Genomic DNA, 20,183 nt, shown 5'->3' with positions numbered 1-20,183 from the left:
GTACATATAAATGTATATTTATGCTTTATCTTTTTCTATATATGTATTAACTTAATATGTCATTTATAGACTACCCTTAAGCTATTCATAAGAGAAGCTGAAGAACGAGATCCTTTGTTTGATCAACAACACTTCCGTTTCGCCATCCCAGAGAACGTAGCTGGGGCGTTCGTCGGGCAAGTGGAATTGAAGGAACGTATGCACCGCAGCAATAGCCAGATGCAGTACAACATTGTCAACAATGATGTCAAAGCCATTTTTAATATTACTAAGGTATGTTGTATATATTTGAATGATGGGAAAATTGGGATGGTTTTAGATACAGTAATGAATGAAGTGGGGCTTAACAAAAGACGTGGTGAAATGTTCAGCGGCTCTTCACTTGTAATGTGCTTCCATTTTTTATATTATTTTCACTCTTCATATGTATATTTGTCCTCCTAATAGTACTGAGATTTTCTTCTGATTAGCGATCACCTGCCGTTCTGATTTGTTATCTATGTTGACTGTCTTATTGTTGGAAAAAAGTTCGAATCCCGGAGAAGGCTTGGATGTTTGTAAGGGTATAATGCCTATGCGTCATCGGGGCATCTGAAATACCGCCGAGTCAAAAGTAGTCTTGAGATTTAGGAACTACGGTGTGTGCTGTATCAAAACTGGGATAGTATTTTTCTTTTTTCACGGTTGTAATCCGGTCTTACCCTATGATGCAGTCACGGCTACATTCTCGATGCTAAGACGCCGAAATGACGATATATATTCGCCATTCCGAACGAAAACGTTAAGTTGCAAGTATCCGACCATTTGATGATATTTTTACCATTTAATACATCTCAGCACGGATAGTATGACTATGAACATGCATATATGCATGCATGATTCAAACCGAATTATTTACTGAATAAGGTAGATAGTTGTGACACATGCAGGGGGAATTTTTTATAGTTTTATATTTTGCAAATTGTATTAAAATACCGAGCTTCGAAAAGTACTACAGTGCACGATGAAAATAATCAAAACATCCTAGTTTTCATGCAGACAGGCGTACTCAGAATCGTGCTAGACTATTCTGTGTTTCGGCAGGGTGCCAACCAGAATCATGCATTTTTTTTGTCAAATTAGTAGATTTTCAGTCCGGTTTAGGTTTTATATCTCATTTTTTATCTTTCTACCAAATTCTTTTTTATCTTGACACCAGAGTTATAGACACAATGTATTTATATTTTTCAAATTCAATCACCTGTTGTTTATTTCAATAAAATATTTTTTTTTTTCAAATTTTTCCTTGTGAAGGGCACATTGGATCATATTTCGCCTTAGCATTAGCAAAGAAAAACAGCAGATATTTTCATCTTTTGGATTCTTTCAGCAAGATTTTGACCATTTTTAGCTTTTCTGGTTTTAGGTTTTGCTTTACATTTGAATTATTTAAAAAAGGGTTCTATTTCCAATGCATTTTCACCTCTATGTCTTTGCATTTTAACTTTTATCTTATATGAGGAATTTCTCCCCTAGTATTTGGCTTATCATTAAGCAAATAAATAAAGCATCTGAATGCGCTACCTATTTATTCGCCGGCTCGATTCATTAATTGCAATTTCCTATTTTACGTAATTCTTCACAGCGAAGTCACTCGAAACGCTCGTGCATTCAGTCATAGGCTGTTTGACCGAAACCTGCATCCTTTTTCTACCTTGCGATTTCCTCCGTCACGTTGGTTCGATTTCGGAATTTGTTAAATGACATGCCAATCATTCTTTTGAACCGACTAAAAGCAGCTCTCTTATTTGAATGCAGCTTCCCTCGTAGGTTACTGTTAACTCTGTTAGCATTCTACTTGGCATCGGAAATCCATTCCAACCAAATTTTGTGTATACTGGCGTTTCAAATGTTAGAGAGGAACAGATTTTGGCCTCTAAAGATGTGAAAGAGTTAACCCCTTTTAGTGCCGAGCGAAAATATCGAACCTATGCGCAAAAATACCGGGTCAGTTTGACGAATTTGATAAGTAGTCTGAGAAAATTACCGTGAAAAAGCTCATAAACACCAAACTAAAAATGATATTTACAAAATTCAAAAAGCAGCATATTACAAAATAAAGAAAGATAAAGTAATGCCAATTGCATTTCAATATTTTTTTGAAAATCATACGAAATAATATAATATAAAATACTATGAAAACCCAAAAACAATTTTTAAAAATTCTTTTGCAATGAAATGGACAATTTATGACGTTTTATAAATTCATTTGGAGATAGCGTTCTCTCGCAATGCGAATAGTAAGGCGCAATTGATACGTAACGATATATCATTGTTCGACACTTTTCGCAAGTGTTGCGAACGACGATATATCGTCGTTCGGCACTAAAAGGGTGAAATAGAAAACAGTCTTTTAATAAAAATATTCCAGAATTTTAAAGAATGCTGTCATTAAATAAATTTCTAAAAGGCAGGAGTAGAAATTTCAGTAATTGCAGTTCTTAAAATGTAAGGGTGAATTTCTTAAAATAGATAAAAAAGCGTTATATATATTTTGTAATGAAAAATTCAGTTTATTAGGAAAAAAGTACTTTCTTCTTAAGCATTTCTTTTATGCAGTCTTTAAGAATTTTATATCGTTATTAATTTTATAAAAATCTTATTTTGATTTTCAGCCTTTTTATTATGTGGCACTCAACTATACTGCTAAAGTTTGTTTTAAAAGGAATAATTAGCTTTGGAAAAGCTTCGAAAGAATTCATTTAGATCAGTAATTTCTAATCTGAATATAAAATGATTATTTTATTCCTTATTTCTAAGCGACATGATGGAAGGTTAAAAAGCGAATCTAAAATAAAGAAGTTGTTATGTATTAAATTTAAATGAATTAATGAAGATGATTTAATCGCCAGCGATTATTTAATCGCCAGCGACATTAAATCCGCATAAAAACACATTATAACGAAATATCCGTTGAACATCATTAGAGTAAGAAAACTTGAAATATAAAACTATTCCCTTGAAAAATCTTTTTATGCAAATAATTAACCATTTTCTGGAATAGAAAAAAAAAAAAAAAAAAAAAAAAAAATGTTTATAAAACATGTTTGAATTAATCTGAAAATAATTCTCTGGAGACATTTGGAAATGTAAGTTAATTGCATTGGAAAATAATAAGTAGTATTAACAAAAGCAATTACGTTTTCAAATAATCTTTTTCATTATTATTATTTATTTATTTATTTATTTTTTTCATTTTCCAGGAAGGTAAGATTTTCACAAAAGTCGGGCTTGATCGTGAAAAGAGAAGTCAACATACGTTTACAGTCATGCTTAAAGAACGTAAACCCTCTACTAAAGTGGTAAGTGTGTATAAAAAAGAGACAATTAAATGAATGTAAAACCTATATATCTTTCTTGTCATATTGCCTTTTCGATATTTAGGTTCAATACAAGTAAAATTCGCAGATATTTTCTGATTTATTTCAAAAATTACAAATTTTTAGTAACTTTTATAAATTTTTCAAAAAACATTTTTAATTACCACCTATAAAATTTTACCATCATTATGTATTTTGATATATCATTAAACAAGTTATGGATTAACACGTATGATGTTATAAGCGATAATAACACCAAATGTAGTTTACGCACTTTTTAAAAATTAACATTATTTGAAAGATGAACGAAACACCTTTTTTTCCGCTTCTGCGCAGTGAAAGGGAAAGAAAATAGGTTACCATAACTTAAGAGTTTCACCAAGTGAATTATTCTTGGCGCAAACTGGAAAAAAAAAAAAAAAAAAAAAAAAAAAGCGAAAAGATGGAGGATTCCTTCTTGGGGAACTACTTGACACAATACTGCGTTGAACAGCATTCGAAGACAATTGAAAAATTTGTATGCACACGTGAACATACATCTTACGTGTTTTAACATCTTATGGCGCCATCTGGTGCATAGTCAGAAAGTTAAACGTTAACGTGTATTTAAAATTTATTAACACTCATGCTGCGTAATATACCTAAGTTCAAATTTAGATACCTTTCCTTTCAATATCAAATTTACATTCTTCTTTTTAATTTAACAGACTGTATGTGAGGTGACAGTAGAAGTTCTGGACGTGAATGATGAAATTCCAACATTCCAGCACACCTACCAGGGCACAATCAACGAAAATTCACCATCTGGAACTCCCGTCACTGTGGTAAGTATTTTCACGAGTATTCATCTAAACTGGGATAAGATATGAACATTTTAAATAATTTGCTTTATTTATGTTCATTACGGCGAAGCATTCGAGGTTCTCTGCCTAAAGGTGGGCATGTTTTTGTGGAGGACTTTCTAAGGGAAACTGTCTCGTACACATGTTACACATGGGAAGAACTACGAAAACGCCCATTCAGTCAGCCCGTTCGCCGGGATTCGAGCCCCGGACTGAACTACCAGAGTTCAGCGACTTTACCACTCAGCCGCTGATGGGACTTACACTTTTGTAATGCATTTAAGACTATTTTAAAGAGAGAGTAATATTTTGTTACTTTCTGATAATTCAGGAAATGTGACATTAATTTAGTTTGTACTTTAAAATTTTTAAATGTAGCAGTCTAATTGTTTAAATAACGATTTATTTAAAATATCTCTTGGTGAAAGAGTGAAAAACGTTTAACGTACTACAGAACGTTTTCATAACCGGCTTAAATAGAGCAATGAAGATTTTATTGATAGGATAAAAAAATTACACAAAAGTTATTCATTTAAAATATTTACAGTGTTATAACAGATCGATAGAAAGAAAAGAATAACTTCTGAATTCTTATAAGCGAATCAAAACGAAAGATTTCTTTTTCCCTTGTGTTGGAATGAAAATATTTTAACCACACGATCAATGATACGGAATGAGGTCTCTAAGCAACAAGAGTTGGTGTAACTCACGTAACAAGATTAAGAAATGAGCAATACTGGCATAACTCATTGCTCAGTATTGACCTCTTTAAAACTGTTAGACTCCCTTTCTTAGCCAAATGAAGTTTCGAGTTCATGAGATTTCCCACTATATTTTATCTACTTTTCTTTATTATCTAGATAAAGAATTTAAACAGACTTTCATGCTCCTTTATTTCCATAGCTAAATCAAGGTTTTTTGTAGATATAGATTATAAAGAATGTAATGTAAATTAGTGAATAATGTGCAACCTTTCAAATATTATGTTACGAATTTTGTACATATGTAAATAGTTTTAGTGAAATTATATGTAAAATTGCAGTATTTTTTTGTGTAATATAACATGAAAAATCTAAAGAAACAAAACTTTGCCGGAAAAGTAAAAATACAGGGTCAAATCTATTAAAAAAAATTGTGTAAACGGTATCTCGCTAAATTGGCGTCTATTGTTACCAAACTTGGCTAGAAGTAGTCAAAATTCGCCAAATTTGGCGATTATTTGGTGACATATTGGTCCGTGATTTCGTAGTATTGAGATATCCATGAGAGCTTCGCTCTTTAGGTGAGCTGTGCATTGCATTGTGTTTAACGATCTTATTAGTTTGAAATGTAACTGCTGTTTGTACTCCGTGATACTGAGAAGAGCTTTGCGAGTATTCTTGCGGAAAGCTCAAGAATTGTGAAGTGTTTCTTTTGGTAAAATAAATTTTATCAAGTTATCTCCGGTTCTGGGTGCATTCAATCTATTAGGAACCCGTACGCACGCGACAATATGAAAATATAGATTATAAAGAATGTAATGTAAATTAGTGTTTAATGTGCAACCTTTCAAATATTATGTTACGAATTTTGTACATATGTAAATAGTTTTAGTGAAATTATATGTCAAATTGCAGTATTTTTTTGTGTAATGTAACATGAAAGATGCTAAATTTAAATCATTCGGATCATTATTTAATAAAAATTACCATTGAAAAGAAAAAAATCAAAATATTTCTTAAGCAAGAGAATTAGAATATCTGGCAACATTAAATTTTTATGTCATCTGGATTTATTTATGGAATCCCTATGAGATTTAGGAACGGAAGTTACGTCGTAATAATGTTTGGAACTCCTGTGAGGCTCAAGAATGGAGGTTAGGTCTTAATAATGTTGAAACTGCAAAGTCTGAATTCATTTCTTTTGTTGTGCTATTCAAGAGGAAGAACATAAAACCATTTCTCTCGTCGTTCAGTTAAATGGCTTTGTGTTCTTTTTACCATGCCACAAGGGTTAAAAACATTTACCTGGCATTCCAGTTAAATGGCTTTATGTTTTCCCATTTTCCAATAAACAATTCTGATCTAGCAAACTTTTCAAAATTTTTTGTTCAGCAAATCGATGATGACTAATTAAAACTGATCAAAGGCGAATAATCATAAAGGTTACCCTTCTGAGGATGGACTTTCGCATTTTTTATAATTGCTTTTAATATTCATTATTAAAAATACAGGTTGCCAGTTGATTATAATTATATTCGGACATGTCAGCGATTATAATTTTATTAATGATTTATAACAAAAGATTTAATTTTAAGAATTATTTATTAAGATTAAAGTAATTATTAGATTTAAAGTAAGCTATAGGTAAGCTTTATCAACATTTATTATCAACAGCTCCAATTTATTTCCCTTTTTGTGATTTCTCTTACATGAAGCGTTAATACGTGCCAGCTGTCTTTATAAAGTTCACTTGAATACTAATATTTCCCCCGAGTTTCAACTCAGGAAAATGGTCTGGCTGTATAGTTTCTTTTCCTGGTTTTCTCAGTGTGCAACGTAAATATCAGTCATATTTCACTAGAAAGATCCTTTACAAAGGCATTCTTCCCCTTAAGCAGATAGCCGTTGTATGGCTGTCATATTCAAGCAATAATAATCATGTTTAGAAAGTCCTCTACGAAGCCTTCCCTTCCCTAGGCATATAACTGTAGTGGGCTTTGCCGTTATAGATAATCGAATTTAATCCTATTTGCATTTGCTGTAAATTCTTGTTTTAATCCAATCAAGGACAGCATTTCTTTTATTGGTACAAATAGATATTTCGTAAACAAATTTAAGTGCCGAAAGTTGTTGTTATAGGAATTTAAGCGATAATTAATTGAATAAAATATAAACGATACATATTTTGATAAATACTTCCTTGACCAGTGGACAGCCATTTATCCTACAATGTTTAAAATAAATAAAATAAATACAATAAAAGCATATTAAGTGTTTTATTTTTTCCTTAAAATTATGCTTTCGTCAGATGCATGTAATGACAAACTTTTAACTTACATAAACTTAAAAAAATTGAGCTCTCAATTATACTAAATAACTTAAGTATTGCGATTCTTTTTAATTCCTGTTTGGTTCAATTGGTCGCAAATAAACTAAGTTTGTAAAATTGTAAAAATCTGTTAGTTAATGTATTTTGTTTATGAATTACATAACAAAAAGAAGTAACATTAAAACTTTGCTGCTTTAGACATTGAAAGAAATTCAATGCTGTTTCAAATAACAAAAAGACATAAAATGAAAAATCAGTGTTATTAAATGTAGAAACGACTGTTTGACTAAGAAAAAAACAACATTTATGTTTTTATTGGATAAAGTAACTTTTTGTTTAATCCTAAGTTCAATTCTAAAACTTTAGCTTTATTGCTTTAGAAATTAACTATTATCAATCATAATTTTTTACACAACGTAAGAAATTGTAAAAGATTTTTTGAGTTGAATATCATATTTAGACTAGCCGCCTGACTGATATTAAACATTTATAATAAAAGCTTCTGAGATCTTATATTTTCTTTCCGTTTTATTGGTGCATGCATTAAAACACCCATGTCTTAAAAATAATTTGTAATATAAAAAATATTTAAAATAGTTGTCTATGTAAATAGTTGTCTATAAATAGTTGTCTGTATAGCTTCTCATTAGTATGTCTAAGTACCTTAAAGCAACTAAACATACGTCCGTCTTGAAATTAGGCATATCATTACAACAGCTTGGCAAGAATTCGGGAGCAAAACAACAAGGATATTTTCAAACTATAACGGAGGAGATAGGGGTGTCTTTCTTGAAATGATTCAAGAATTTCTTCCTTTGGCAAGTCTTCTAGTATTAAAAGGACTAAGTTGGTCTTCTGGGTATATTTCACGTGTTTTTAAATTCACAGGATCCACCCATCTCTGCTGTGGACAACGACAGCGGCAACAACTCGGTCGTTCGCTACTCTCTCAGTGGTGCCGGAAGCGAAATCTTTACCATACTTGAGAGTGGACAGGTCATCTTCAGTGCTCCTGATCCATCATTGTCACTGGACCGGGAACGAAAAGAAAGATATGATTTACAGGTACATATCCAAACTTTCTGCTTTATCTTTTATTATCCATGATTAATAAATCAGCACCATTTGCAACTGTGGATCAATACGAAACTGTGCTGCAGTTCAAATTAGTTCGATAAGTGGAAGAATTCTTTGTAAAATATCTGATGTCGACGCCACATGACGTTCTTATACCGCCTATTAAATTATCTCAGTTCTGTTTTCGATGTGTGAAACGAAACCAATGCACATATTGAGTTATATTCTTTTTCAGGTGACAGCAACAGACATGGGTAACCTGAGTTCTTCAACTTATCTTACCATATTAGTGGCAGACGAAAATGACAATGCTCCTGTTTTCCAACATGGCCCGCTTCGGGTAATGCTACCTGAAACTGCGCGTCCTGGTTCCAAGATTGCTGAGGTTCTGGCACTGGATGCTGACGCTAAAGGACCAAACTCGAAAGTAGAATACATCATAACAGCCGGAGACAAAGGAGATGTTAGGATCGACAGGGCTACAGGTTAGTACCACATCGTATTCAATAGTGAAAGATTTTGCTGTTTTGTCTATCTCTTGTTTTCGTTCACTTCATTGCTAAAACTAATCTTCAGTGTGAAAGCATATGTATTTTGAGTAGATTGTTGGGACGAAAAAAGCACTTAGTGTTTAAGGACATGGCCGTACCTTATAAACTAGCGTGTGATAATTGGTTAGCTCCGATTCTACGTCCTGAATATGTGCTGATTGCAAAATACAGAACCAGAGGAATTTATTTCGCTGAAGTCCACGGACCAAATATTATTGGACCACGGACCTGACCTTGTGGTTCTCCTAGATTAATTACTGTATAAAATTAAATTGATCTTAATTAATTGTATCTAAAATATGTATGTAAAAAATACTATCGAAAGAAGCATGAGTAAAGTGGCCCGCAAAACATTCTTATTTATTAAAGTATGCCTCATTTGGAAAAGGTAGAGGAATGCGGCTTTAGGAGACATCTAGAAGCGCCATAAAGGTTAATTTAAAGTGGAAAAATCAGTTGGAACGATTCTGGTAGAAACGCTGGATTACATCCAACAAATTGGAATTACGTGGAAACAAATTGGAACTATCCCTGTCCAGTGTGCGTGTATTGAAACTAAATTTAGAATATTATTTTTTCAGATTTTCAGTTTTCGCTTCTACGTTTGTAGAAATACAATTTTTAACTGGAGAGAACACTAATCCAGACTTTTTCTTTCCCAGAATGCAGCAATGAATTAAAATTCTGAAGCAAAAGCGCTGCGTAGAAGATATTTAATTCAAATATTCAAAGGTACTGGAGATTTGTGAATTGTTACTGGTTTCCTTTTACGCCAAGTCCTATCGTGTGGTTTGATGGCAGAAGAAGAAGGATAGAAGACACTTGGACTATTTCCCCTTCCCGTGGTACTCCTTCAAAAATGGAGTAGAGCTGGACAAAATCCTATTGCAACTTATTTGTTTCCAAGACTCTTGCGAACGACTGGTGTAATCTTGTGCTCCTTGCCGCGTGGGTTTGTTCTGATGAGGTTAGCCAAATGAGATCACTAACAACAACAACAGATTATTTATAGCTAGACCGTACATTCTTTGGCCTTCTGTTCCTTTACTGTTCTTTTCCAAGTTTGGTCTGACTTTTAGTTTCTTACCACTGAAAGTCTTCTGTCAGTGGCATTCCTTGTAAACTCTGCGGCTAGCATTCTTACCCATCATTTCTGGTCCATTCATGTTTTGTATTTAGTTTTTAATACTGCAGAACGTCTTCTCTGGTCTTGCACATGGTTTGACGTTGACAATCATTTGGTGGACTAAAAACCCCTCAGAATGAAGCGCAGACATTTTGTTTGGATAATTTAATAAATCTGCTTGACTTAAGATTTGAGATTATGTTTAAAGTGAACAATGATATAAAAAGCATTGAAATACATTGCTTTAGACTTGGCATCGTAATTTCTACTTAACAAAAACGACTAGTCAACGAGGATGTTTACTCTGAGAAATGATCAATTAGAATGGCTGTGGGGCGACTCTGTTCATCATGGTTCGAGAACTCTTGGAAACCGATTGGCTTGTGTTTGTAGAGACTATGCTTGTAATTAAATGGAACTCGTGGCAAATCCTCAAGCAGTCATGTAAGCGACGTATCGCTATGCGTAATATGAAACCGAACTTAAGAAGTGTGTGAAAGACCCGCTTTATTTAAAACAAAATAAGTTTAGCAGAAAGCATACTTACAAATCAGCCAGCATTTATAGCATGAACTTGTAGAGACATTAGGTATTTTTCGGAAGCAGGTTAGATGAAAAATTAGCTATCGTCTTCGCAGGGAATCGAACCACGGATCTCTGGAATACCGGTTCAGTGTGCTGACCACTACACCACGAAGGCACGCTAGGAAGGCGGGAGAAATGCCTTATAAACTCAAGATATTAAATTGAAATCTAAGGAGCTGTTAGCCAAGGGCTACGTTGGTTAACTTAAACGCGGAATTTGGCTTTTAAGCTTACACCGGCGTGACAGCATTAGTGGAAAAAATAAAGTAACGCCGAATACAGAAACTCTTATCTTAGAATAACAACTGGTAACATGGTTTTCAGCAGGTAGAACATGATCTGACTAAATAATATCAAACACTCACTTGAATACACGTGAGCTTTGCATTTTGACAGAGAAACGGAGAGAGAGAAATTACAGTACAGATTCGGAACATAAAATAACTGGTTAATTAACATGTTCTTTCTACTCCCCCGCCTTTTTTTTCCAGTAGGTTAGTTTCTTTGATTGTTAGACTTATTGGAAACATCTGTTCTTTTCTAACTCATATCAACAAATGTAAATTTCTAATACATTAGCTTAAAAAATATATTTCTATAATGCTTGTGACTACTAATCGGACATTTCACTTTGTGATGTATTTTATTGCTATATGTGTGCACTGCTTATGATTTATCTTTCTTAACAGGTGAAATTTACGTCGTAAGCACATTGAAACCGGGCACAGTATACTTACTGAACGTTTCAGCTGCCGATGGTAAAGGTTTAGCGGCTTCAACAGTAGTCAACATCACGGTGGTGGACGTGAATGATCACAAACCAACGTTTTCTCGAGTCGAGTATAACATTAAAGTAAAGGAGGGCAATTATAGTCAGAACAGGATGGCACTCGGTCTGCTGAAAGCAGTTGATGAAGATACTGGATTAAATGGACAGATCGAATACTCTTTAATCACAACAACTTTTGAACAAAGTAAATATAATTTCTTATTATTAATAAATGTGCTGAATTTATTTATATTCTGACTAGCAAAAAGTATAAAAATCTTTTCTCAAATTTTCACTTATAGAATTGCGTTTAATTTAAACCTAACTACGGATTTCCTTAATGATTGCGTCAGATGAGTAGGGAGAAATCAAAACTTTATTGAACTAAATAATAGCCTCTTGTAAGATAAACAGCTATAAATATCTGAAGGAGAAAAAGGAGAAATGGGAAATTATCCTTAGCATGAGATCACTACAGACGGTTGCTAAAACTGCTCAAAAAATAAAGTCTAAACTTGAATACAATTGTATGACTGTGAAATGACTGACATTTCTATGACTGTGAACTGATTGACCCTTAGCTCCAGCGTAGCTGATAATTATAGGAATTGTCCAACACTTCTGGAAGCTTCGAGAAGAATCAATCGAAAGGTTTAGTAATTCTTTTTTCGGCAACCCCCAAAACGTAGAAAAGTTGGCAAGAAATCGGTAAATATAATCATTAGGTTTAATTTTATCGGAAAAAGTCAGAAGAATATTTTTGGAAAATCTTTGCCTTTTTTTACGCTATCATTCTAACGGAAAAGTGAATCGATTCAGAATTAGTATGCAGTATAATGCACGAAAGAAACACTTTTAATCACAAATGGCCACAAATTAGATAAAATAAAAATTTTTAAAAAATCTGAAATTTTTCAGATTTTGTATTACCCAAAAGGGTTTAACGTTTCGTTTGTTACCTTCATTGATTAAATATCCTGTTCTTCGCACTTGAAACGCATAAAATTCAATTCAACAGCGGTATCACAAAATAATTTAAAAAGAGCATATTTAAAAAGAGGCGTTTTTTTTTAACATTTTTGTGTGTTACCTTTATTTATTAAATATCATGTTCTTCGCACTTAAACCATAAAATTCAGTTCAGGAGCAATATCGCAAAATAATTTTAAATTGAGCATATCTTTAGAATTTCTGATACACAGTCTCGCGTGCTTGAGATAAAAATGTTCTTTTTTCGTACAATGCTGCTCTTGCTTGCTTTAAAATTGATAAAGTTTTACAAAATTTTAAATTCGAAATTCAAAATTCGGGCTCCCAAGTGCTCATGTTTGGTTGAAGGACTACGTTATTCAAAATTTGATGGCTCTAGGTACCGTTGTTTCCTTACAGTGAGAAAAATATTCATTCAGATTCTTCATTATTTAGTTTCTTTAAATATAATGCAAGGCGATAATATTTGGTGACAACAGTTTGAAAAGTGAATCGACGTAAAATGCCGTTTCTTCTGGGATAAAACTTATTGTGTAAAATGAAATAAATAAATGAATAAAAATAATATACAACACTAATATAAAAATATATAAACTGCCATATAAAAATATTGCGGTATCATACATACAGTATACAAATATGTATTGCCAACCTGCCTAAAATTGGATTCCAAAAATGTCTTTTTTACTTACTAGAAGCCGTTTTTATTAGTTTTTTTTATGAATCTATATACAGATATACAATGATATCTGTAATAGAATGTTTTATTAGATAATATCTAACTCAAATATAATTGCTTGAAATGGAACTTTATAAACTGTAAATTAAAGTAAATATTACAAAAAAAAAACTGTTTATGCTAATCTAAAACTTAATTAGAATGGAAAAGCGATAGAATATGAGGATTGATGAATATGTAATCCTTTTATTTATATTATTAAAAAAAACTGTTTATGCTAATCTAAAACTTAATTAGAATGGAAAAGCGATAGAATATGAGGATTGATGAATATGTAATCCTTTTATTTATATTATTAAAAAAAACTGTTTATGCTAATCTAAAACTTAATTAGAATGGAAAAGCGATAGAATATGAGGATTGATGAATATGTAATCCTTTTATTTATATTATTAAAAAAAACTGTTTATGCTAATCTAAAACTTAATTAGAATGGAAAAGCGATAGAATATGAGGATTGATGAATATGTAATCCTTTTATTTATATTATTAAAAAAAACTGTTTATGCTAATCTAAAACTTAATTAGAATGGAAAAGCGATAGAATATGAGGATTGATGAATATGTAATCCTTTTATTTATATTATTAAAAAAAACTGTTTATGCTAATCTAAAACTTAATTAGAATGGAAAAGCGATAGAATATGAGGATTGATGAATATGTAATCCTTTTATTTATATTATTAAAAAAAACTGTTTATGCTAATCTAAAACTTAATTAGAATGGAAAAGCGATAGAATATGAGGATTGATGAATATGTAATCCTTTTATTTATATTATTAAAAAAAACTGTTTATGCTAATCTAAAACTTAATTAGAATGGAAAAGCGATAGAATATGAGGATTGATGAATATGTAATCCTTTTATTTATATTATTAAAAAAAACTGTTTATGCTAATCTAAAACTTAATTAGAATGGAAAAGCGATAGAATATGAGGATTGATGAATATGTAATCCTTTTATTTATATTATTAAAAAAAACTGTTTATGCTAATCTAAAACTTAATTAGAATGGAAAAGCGATAGAATATGAGGATTGATGAATATGTAATCCTTTTATTTATATTCTTATAATAGGACAATATTTCGGAACAGGATATTCCACTATAAGTTCATAAAATCGTAATGGGAAATCTAAAGAAAAAAATGCTGCTGTGATAATGTGATATGAATTTACGAATGCCAATTAAAAAGAAATGTTAACGCTTGACTGAGAGATTCGAAATATTTGTTTGCGTGTGAGGGGAGGGGTAAGGTCTATGATCAGCCTTGTCCCTCCACCCGCACCCCTCGAAAAAAAATCTTATTCGTATTCTGGTTAATTACATTTCGCAGCGACGACCAGCGGAGTAGAAAAAATTCATTTAAAGAAAATGAACGTTATTGCTCAGTCATCTGATAACGATTAAAAAAACTGCCTGTGTTTTTGACAAAATAATGCTATCTGCATTATGAAAAAGAAATCTAAAAAAATTGTCTTACATAAAAAAAGATCCGTTCCTTTATGTTTTAATGAATATGTTAAAAGGAATTGAATATTCTGAGTAAATCGCAGTTTAAAAGCTAAAATTCAATAAATTATGCTTCAGTTGTCAAAATAAATTCCAAACTATTATTTTTTTATTGGATTTATAGGTATAAAACATTTTCTAATTTCCTTGAAATGAACTTATTGTTTCTTGCTTGTAAACATATCTTGCTTTAGCTCTCGATTACTTCGGCTTAATGCAGCGGACGACATCCACGGTTATCATAAAATCACGTTTAATCCGAGAGGAGTTAAAAAATACGTACAAGATTAAAAGCTGTGTTGTAATTAGCAGAAGAATACAGGACGGTCATAAAGAAACTTTAACGATATATGAACCCCTAGTGGCCAATGCTCTCAACCAATCGAAATGAAATTTCATATATTGTTGTTCGAATTAGAAAGTCCTCCACGAAGGCATCCCTCCCTTTAGGCAGATAACCCTCGTGTGCTTTGCCATAATTAAATAATTCAATCCAATTGTTGTTTGAACGTATGCACTCGAGAATATGATGCTTTAAAAGTGTAGAGCTCTAACGGTTACGGTTACAGTAAAAATATTTCGAAATTTTCGAAAGGCAGCACCCTTTTTTTTCTATGTAAATAACTCAGCGCATCGAAAAGCCAGAAATGGCATTGGAGCTTTACCCGTATGACGAAAACTGGCGGCTGAAAACATTTGCAAGGAACAGCATTGTAAAGGACCAATGACAACACAAGAGAGCCCAAGGGGGGGGGAACTTTTATCTGAATTACACGTTTTCAACATGTACAATGTTTCAAAATTGAGTCATCTAAATTTGAAAGTTTCATGGACACTACGATCCCGCGACCTCACTCCGAGGGATTTCTGGTTCTGGGGTTATCTGAAATCTGTGGTGTACATTATCGTCAGAACTAAAAAGTACCCTAAATCGTGGAGTTACGCAGATTCTTCGTGAGATGTTACATTCGTCATTTCGTCATTACTATGAATAATCTTCCGCATGCTATGCGGTATCATCTGCGAAAATGATACTGCACGTTGAAAATTTTTTATTCCAATAAAAGTTTTTTTTTTTTTTTTTTTTTTTGTTGCCATTGGTCTCTCCCTCAAGTGCTGTCATTGGTCTCTCCCTCAAGTGCTGTCATTGGTCTCTCCCTCAAGTGCTGTCATTGGTCTCTTCCTCAAGTGCTGTCATTGGTCTTTTACAATTCTGTTCTTTACAAATGTTTTACGAAGGCAATTTTCGTCGTACGTGTGCCGCTCCAACACCTTTTTTTCAATGCGCTGATCAATTTGCGCAGGGAAAAAGTGGATCTTGCCATTCAAAAACTTCAAATGTTTTCATTGTACCATAACCGTGCGAGCTCTTTTGTTTTAAATCATCACAATACTTTCGAATAACAATATCTGAAGTTTCATTTTGATTAGTTTTGCGGGTAGGTTTCTAAGTGTTTATACATCGGGCAAGTTTTTTAGGACCACTCTGTACTATTAACAATTTACTTGTATTTTCAAGCATGTTTACTTGGAGAGTAAGTTTACTTGGTTAAGATAATTAAGTCGATATTAAAAATAAGAGGAACACTTTATAAGCAATGGAAGAATAAACAAATAAAAAATCTAGTTATAAATGAAGATTAAAGAATAATATCTTCAAAAGAATATTGTCATTGCTTTCAGGCTCGCGTAAAGGAGCTGCTTATAATTTTTTATTTTTGCTGGAGAGATATTATCCTTCGAACTTGTATATCTCATTTTGAATTTTCCAGATTCAGTTTTGTTTGGCGCTGAGTGTTTGCAACAACATTTTTTTCCATGGTGTCAAGAGCTTGGTTAATCTGTTGTCGGTTTATCGTAGTTTACTCCCTGTATTCAATGCCTGGAGATTACTAGTTAAAATTAAGCAAATTTCATCTTTGTATTAGGACAATTTTGTTGATAAGTTATGTACATTTTGAGAGAACCCAATATAAGTCTCTCGTTTTCCAAAAAAAAAAAAAAAATAAAAAAATAAAAAATCTCAGGTCATTTTGCAGGAATTTTATCGTTTAAATAATTAAAAAATGTATTAACCTTTGCGCCATCTGTTGCGTAAAACAAGAACTATGCTATAAAGCATATAAACATTGAGACACTAAAACAATGTAAGTCTTTAATGATTTTTTTCTATATTAACCCTCTAAACACGGAATCTGTCAATAACGAATTCACCTTGTATCCTGAGTATATACTGGGAATGTTCTTATCGCATGGGAAGAAACTGGGACTTCAGCTGCGATCAATTTCGCAAGAGAAAAGATATGAACTTTATAACGCTTTATAAATTTGGGTATTTACGTATTAACGCAACCACCTTAGTAGAAATCGCCAAATTTTCAGAATGTGTCTGACACTGACTACCATTCTTCCGGCAACTATGCTCGTAACAATCTCTCAATTAAGCAGCGCCTCCATTTTCATGTACGTTCTTTTTTGTTGTATTTCAAGTACCAACGGTTTTTATAAACAAATCGTGATATTTTTTGTCTTAAACTTGCCAGCAATAGAAGAAACTACGGTAAAGTTTCTGCAGGAACACAGAATTTTACTAAACATTTTCTGAAAAGAACACCTAAAAATGCATTTTCCAGATGACCACAGTTTACGAGAGTTGCACGAAGCTGAGCATCCACATTTCGCTAATGTTTTTGTAAACGAAAACAGATCGCTGTGTACTTCGGGAGAAGAATAGCGCAAAAAAATTTACAGAAAGACTTGAAGAAAAATTTGTTACATTTTTTAAATCTTTCACGTAATCCATATGTAATAATTCAAATTTGTATTTTAAATTGCGAAGTATGTTTTCTTTTTATATGTTGATAGTGTTTTCCGACTTATAATAAATATAGATGGTCTGCGGATCTTTTTAAAAAAAGCGCGAAAACCACCAACTTGTAACCGATAAGTAACTTTTACATTTTCATCTGTAAAAAACTGCCGAATTGCGCCGAAGAGGTTGCGTCAATACGTAAGTACTAAATTTTGTACCCGTGGTCAAAGGGTTAAACAAAGTTTGTTTCGATTTTATGTATTCTTAGATAGGAAAGCTCGTTCGAAGAAAGGTTTACGGTAGACTACGGCATAGAAATTTCGTTATACGCAAATATTTTTAATTAGTTAACCTGCAATGAGAATAATATTTCTGTGTGTTAATGCATCGCAACTTTTCAAATATGTTAAAATCATGGGTTGGAGACGTCACATTAAAGCGTACTAATATTCGTATATTTATTTTTTGATTTATCATTTTTAATTCATTTGATTATCAGTTGCAAATTAAAATTAATAACAATTTTACCAAAATATTGATTTTCATTGCAGAATTCCCCTTCACTGTGGACAGCAGTACTGGTGATTTATATGCTCAGGGAGTTATCGATAGAGAGTCAAAAAGCTCATACAAATTCCAGGTTCTTGTAAGTATATTTCCAAAGAGATTTTTATTATGTTTGCTATAAGTAACCATTTCCGAGCGAAGTTGCTCGAAACGCCCGTGCATTCAGACATCGGTAGGTCATCCGAAAGCCTGCGTCTATTTTCTATCTGCCGCTTTCCCCCCATCACTTGGTGCTGGACTCATTGGTTTCATTGGAGTTGTTAAATGACATGTCAATCATTCTTTCGAGCGAGTAATAAGTAGCTGTCTTGTTTGAATGCACCTTCCTTCTCCTCTCTTTAGCGTCAACGTTTAGCTACTGATACTCCAGTTGCAATCCTATCTAAAGGGAAAACTGCACACGCGGGATAAATTTGCATTAAGATCCTCAAGAGAGAAATAATCGTTTCAGTTGAATAGTTTGTTAGCATTCTACTTGGCATGGGCAAAGGAAATCCATTCTGACAAAAATTCGTATACACGAGCGTTTTAGATGTTTGAGAGAAACAGATTGTAGCCTCTACCAATGATTTAATTTAACATTTTATGCAATTAAACGTTTTGTTTAGTATATAATTTTCTTTCGATTTTTAATGTTAATAAACAATTGCACAATTTTTATACATGGAAATGAGATGGTGAACCTTTTGCAAAAAAGGGAACTGATATTCTCCAAAGGTTTTACAAAGACCTTCCATTCCACTCTGCTAAATTACAAATAAAGAGAATTTCCAAGCAGTCGTTCCGTCATCTGCCTACCCACGCTGCTGGTATTAAGCCCAGGTGTGTGCTTTGTGGTAATGTTACTGAAATCTGGAGAATGTCGACTTTCACCGGTGAATGTCAACATTCGCATAGTCGCTTGGTGTATGTGAAATTAAAAATTAAATGAAATATTTTTCAAATACTCATATTTCTGACTTACACCGGTAAATGTCGACATTCACCATGTACTAATGGTGAATGTTGAACATATAAGAATATTATATTTTCTTCTCCGTAATTCAGTCGCAAAAACACGCACTTATGAATTATTAAAAGACTTATTAAAATGAGAACTTAAGAATATAAGAACTTAAAACACACAGTACATTCAAAATGAGAACAGAAATTAATAGAAGTAAAAACGTGCTAAATTATGTGATTCAAATCTTATTTATTGCAACAACTTAAACTATTATGACACTTTGAATTGCACAAGAGGCCCTTGCTTTTACAACTGCATTTATTTGTGGAACACTTCCTTTTGCAATGACAGCGTGTACATATACTCCTATCTTTTCGACCTACACCAGAACATATCTGTGATTGTCGACATATTGAGGCCGATGAGGGTCCGAATGTACAAGAATGTAATGCAATATTTGATCTTTGACCGGCGTATTTAGTGAATGTTGACATTCTCCGCTGAAAGTCGACATTCTCATATTTCGGTCTTTCACGGTAACAGTTGTAACAGAGGACTCAACCCGTGCTGCTGCTGTAGCTGACTTTAGATTTTTAACCGGAAACGATTGTCTTCGTGCCAGTTTATTTCGTTTTAAACTGACTAATTCACATGAATTCCTCTGTGGAACTCAAGACAACACATAACTGCTTCTCAGCTGGACGAAAGTTTCGTATTAAATAATTTCGATTTCATTGCTAAAAATTGTTGGAAAGCGCTTTGTCTAATAACCTGATAGTTAATGGCCTGGCATTTTTTTAATAATAACATTTTATACATTTTGTACAAATTTCTCTTCATGCTAAGTGTCCATACCTCATATATTCAACTATTTAATATTTTAGACATCCAAATCTGCCGCTCATAATCTCATACATTATTGAATGCTGTGGAAATTTTGAAAATTTAAGAAATACACTGCTCATAAAATGTAAAACTTTTATAATTGTTATCATCCCACGACCATTTCATCTGTGAGTACAAATACGCATGCGCGAATCTGTTCGGTGTCTGCTTATTTAAGTAATGTTTTGATAAAACAAGGATATCATTGTCCTGTCATCTTTTACGTGCTTACTATTTAAACGCTACATGTATACATTTTCATTGGTGTGCTGTCTCTTAAAGATCAGACTGAAAGATGAGAATTCTTTTCTTCCATATTATAAGGTATTTTATTTCTACTTTCTGCATGCCTTCGTGGTGTAACGGTAGCACTCTCGGTGCATATTCGAGA

At 32.7% G+C, this 20,183-nt stretch overlaps 1 protein-coding gene across 3 annotated transcripts in view; it reads left to right on the top strand.

Moving 5' to 3' along the window:
* Nucleotides 1-20,183, top strand: part of LOC118184145 (protocadherin Fat 4-like) — a 517,728-nt gene that overhangs the window by 363,827 nt on the left and 133,718 nt on the right. For all 3 annotated transcript variants that reach the window (XM_085819903.1, XM_085819902.1, XM_085819904.1), the window contains exons 45-51: nt 70-273; nt 3,243-3,341; nt 4,067-4,183; nt 8,120-8,296; nt 8,544-8,793; nt 11,260-11,544; nt 17,946-18,040. In XM_085819903.1, coding sequence (XP_085676029.1) covers nt 70-273; nt 3,243-3,341; nt 4,067-4,183; nt 8,120-8,296; nt 8,544-8,793; nt 11,260-11,544; nt 17,946-18,040 — 1,227 coding nt within the window. The remainder of the gene's footprint in view (nt 1-69; nt 274-3,242; nt 3,342-4,066; nt 4,184-8,119; nt 8,297-8,543; nt 8,794-11,259; nt 11,545-17,945; nt 18,041-20,183) is intronic.

Source organism: Stegodyphus dumicola, chromosome 7 (genome assembly GCF_044657685.1).
Source record: "Stegodyphus dumicola isolate Sdum_Otavi_A_Nest chromosome 7, ASM4465768v1".
Taxonomy (NCBI): Eukaryota; Metazoa; Arthropoda; class Arachnida; order Araneae; family Eresidae; genus Stegodyphus; species Stegodyphus dumicola.
The sequence above is the reverse complement of the archived record's forward strand: the minus strand, read 5'-3'. Positions and strand labels throughout refer to the sequence as shown.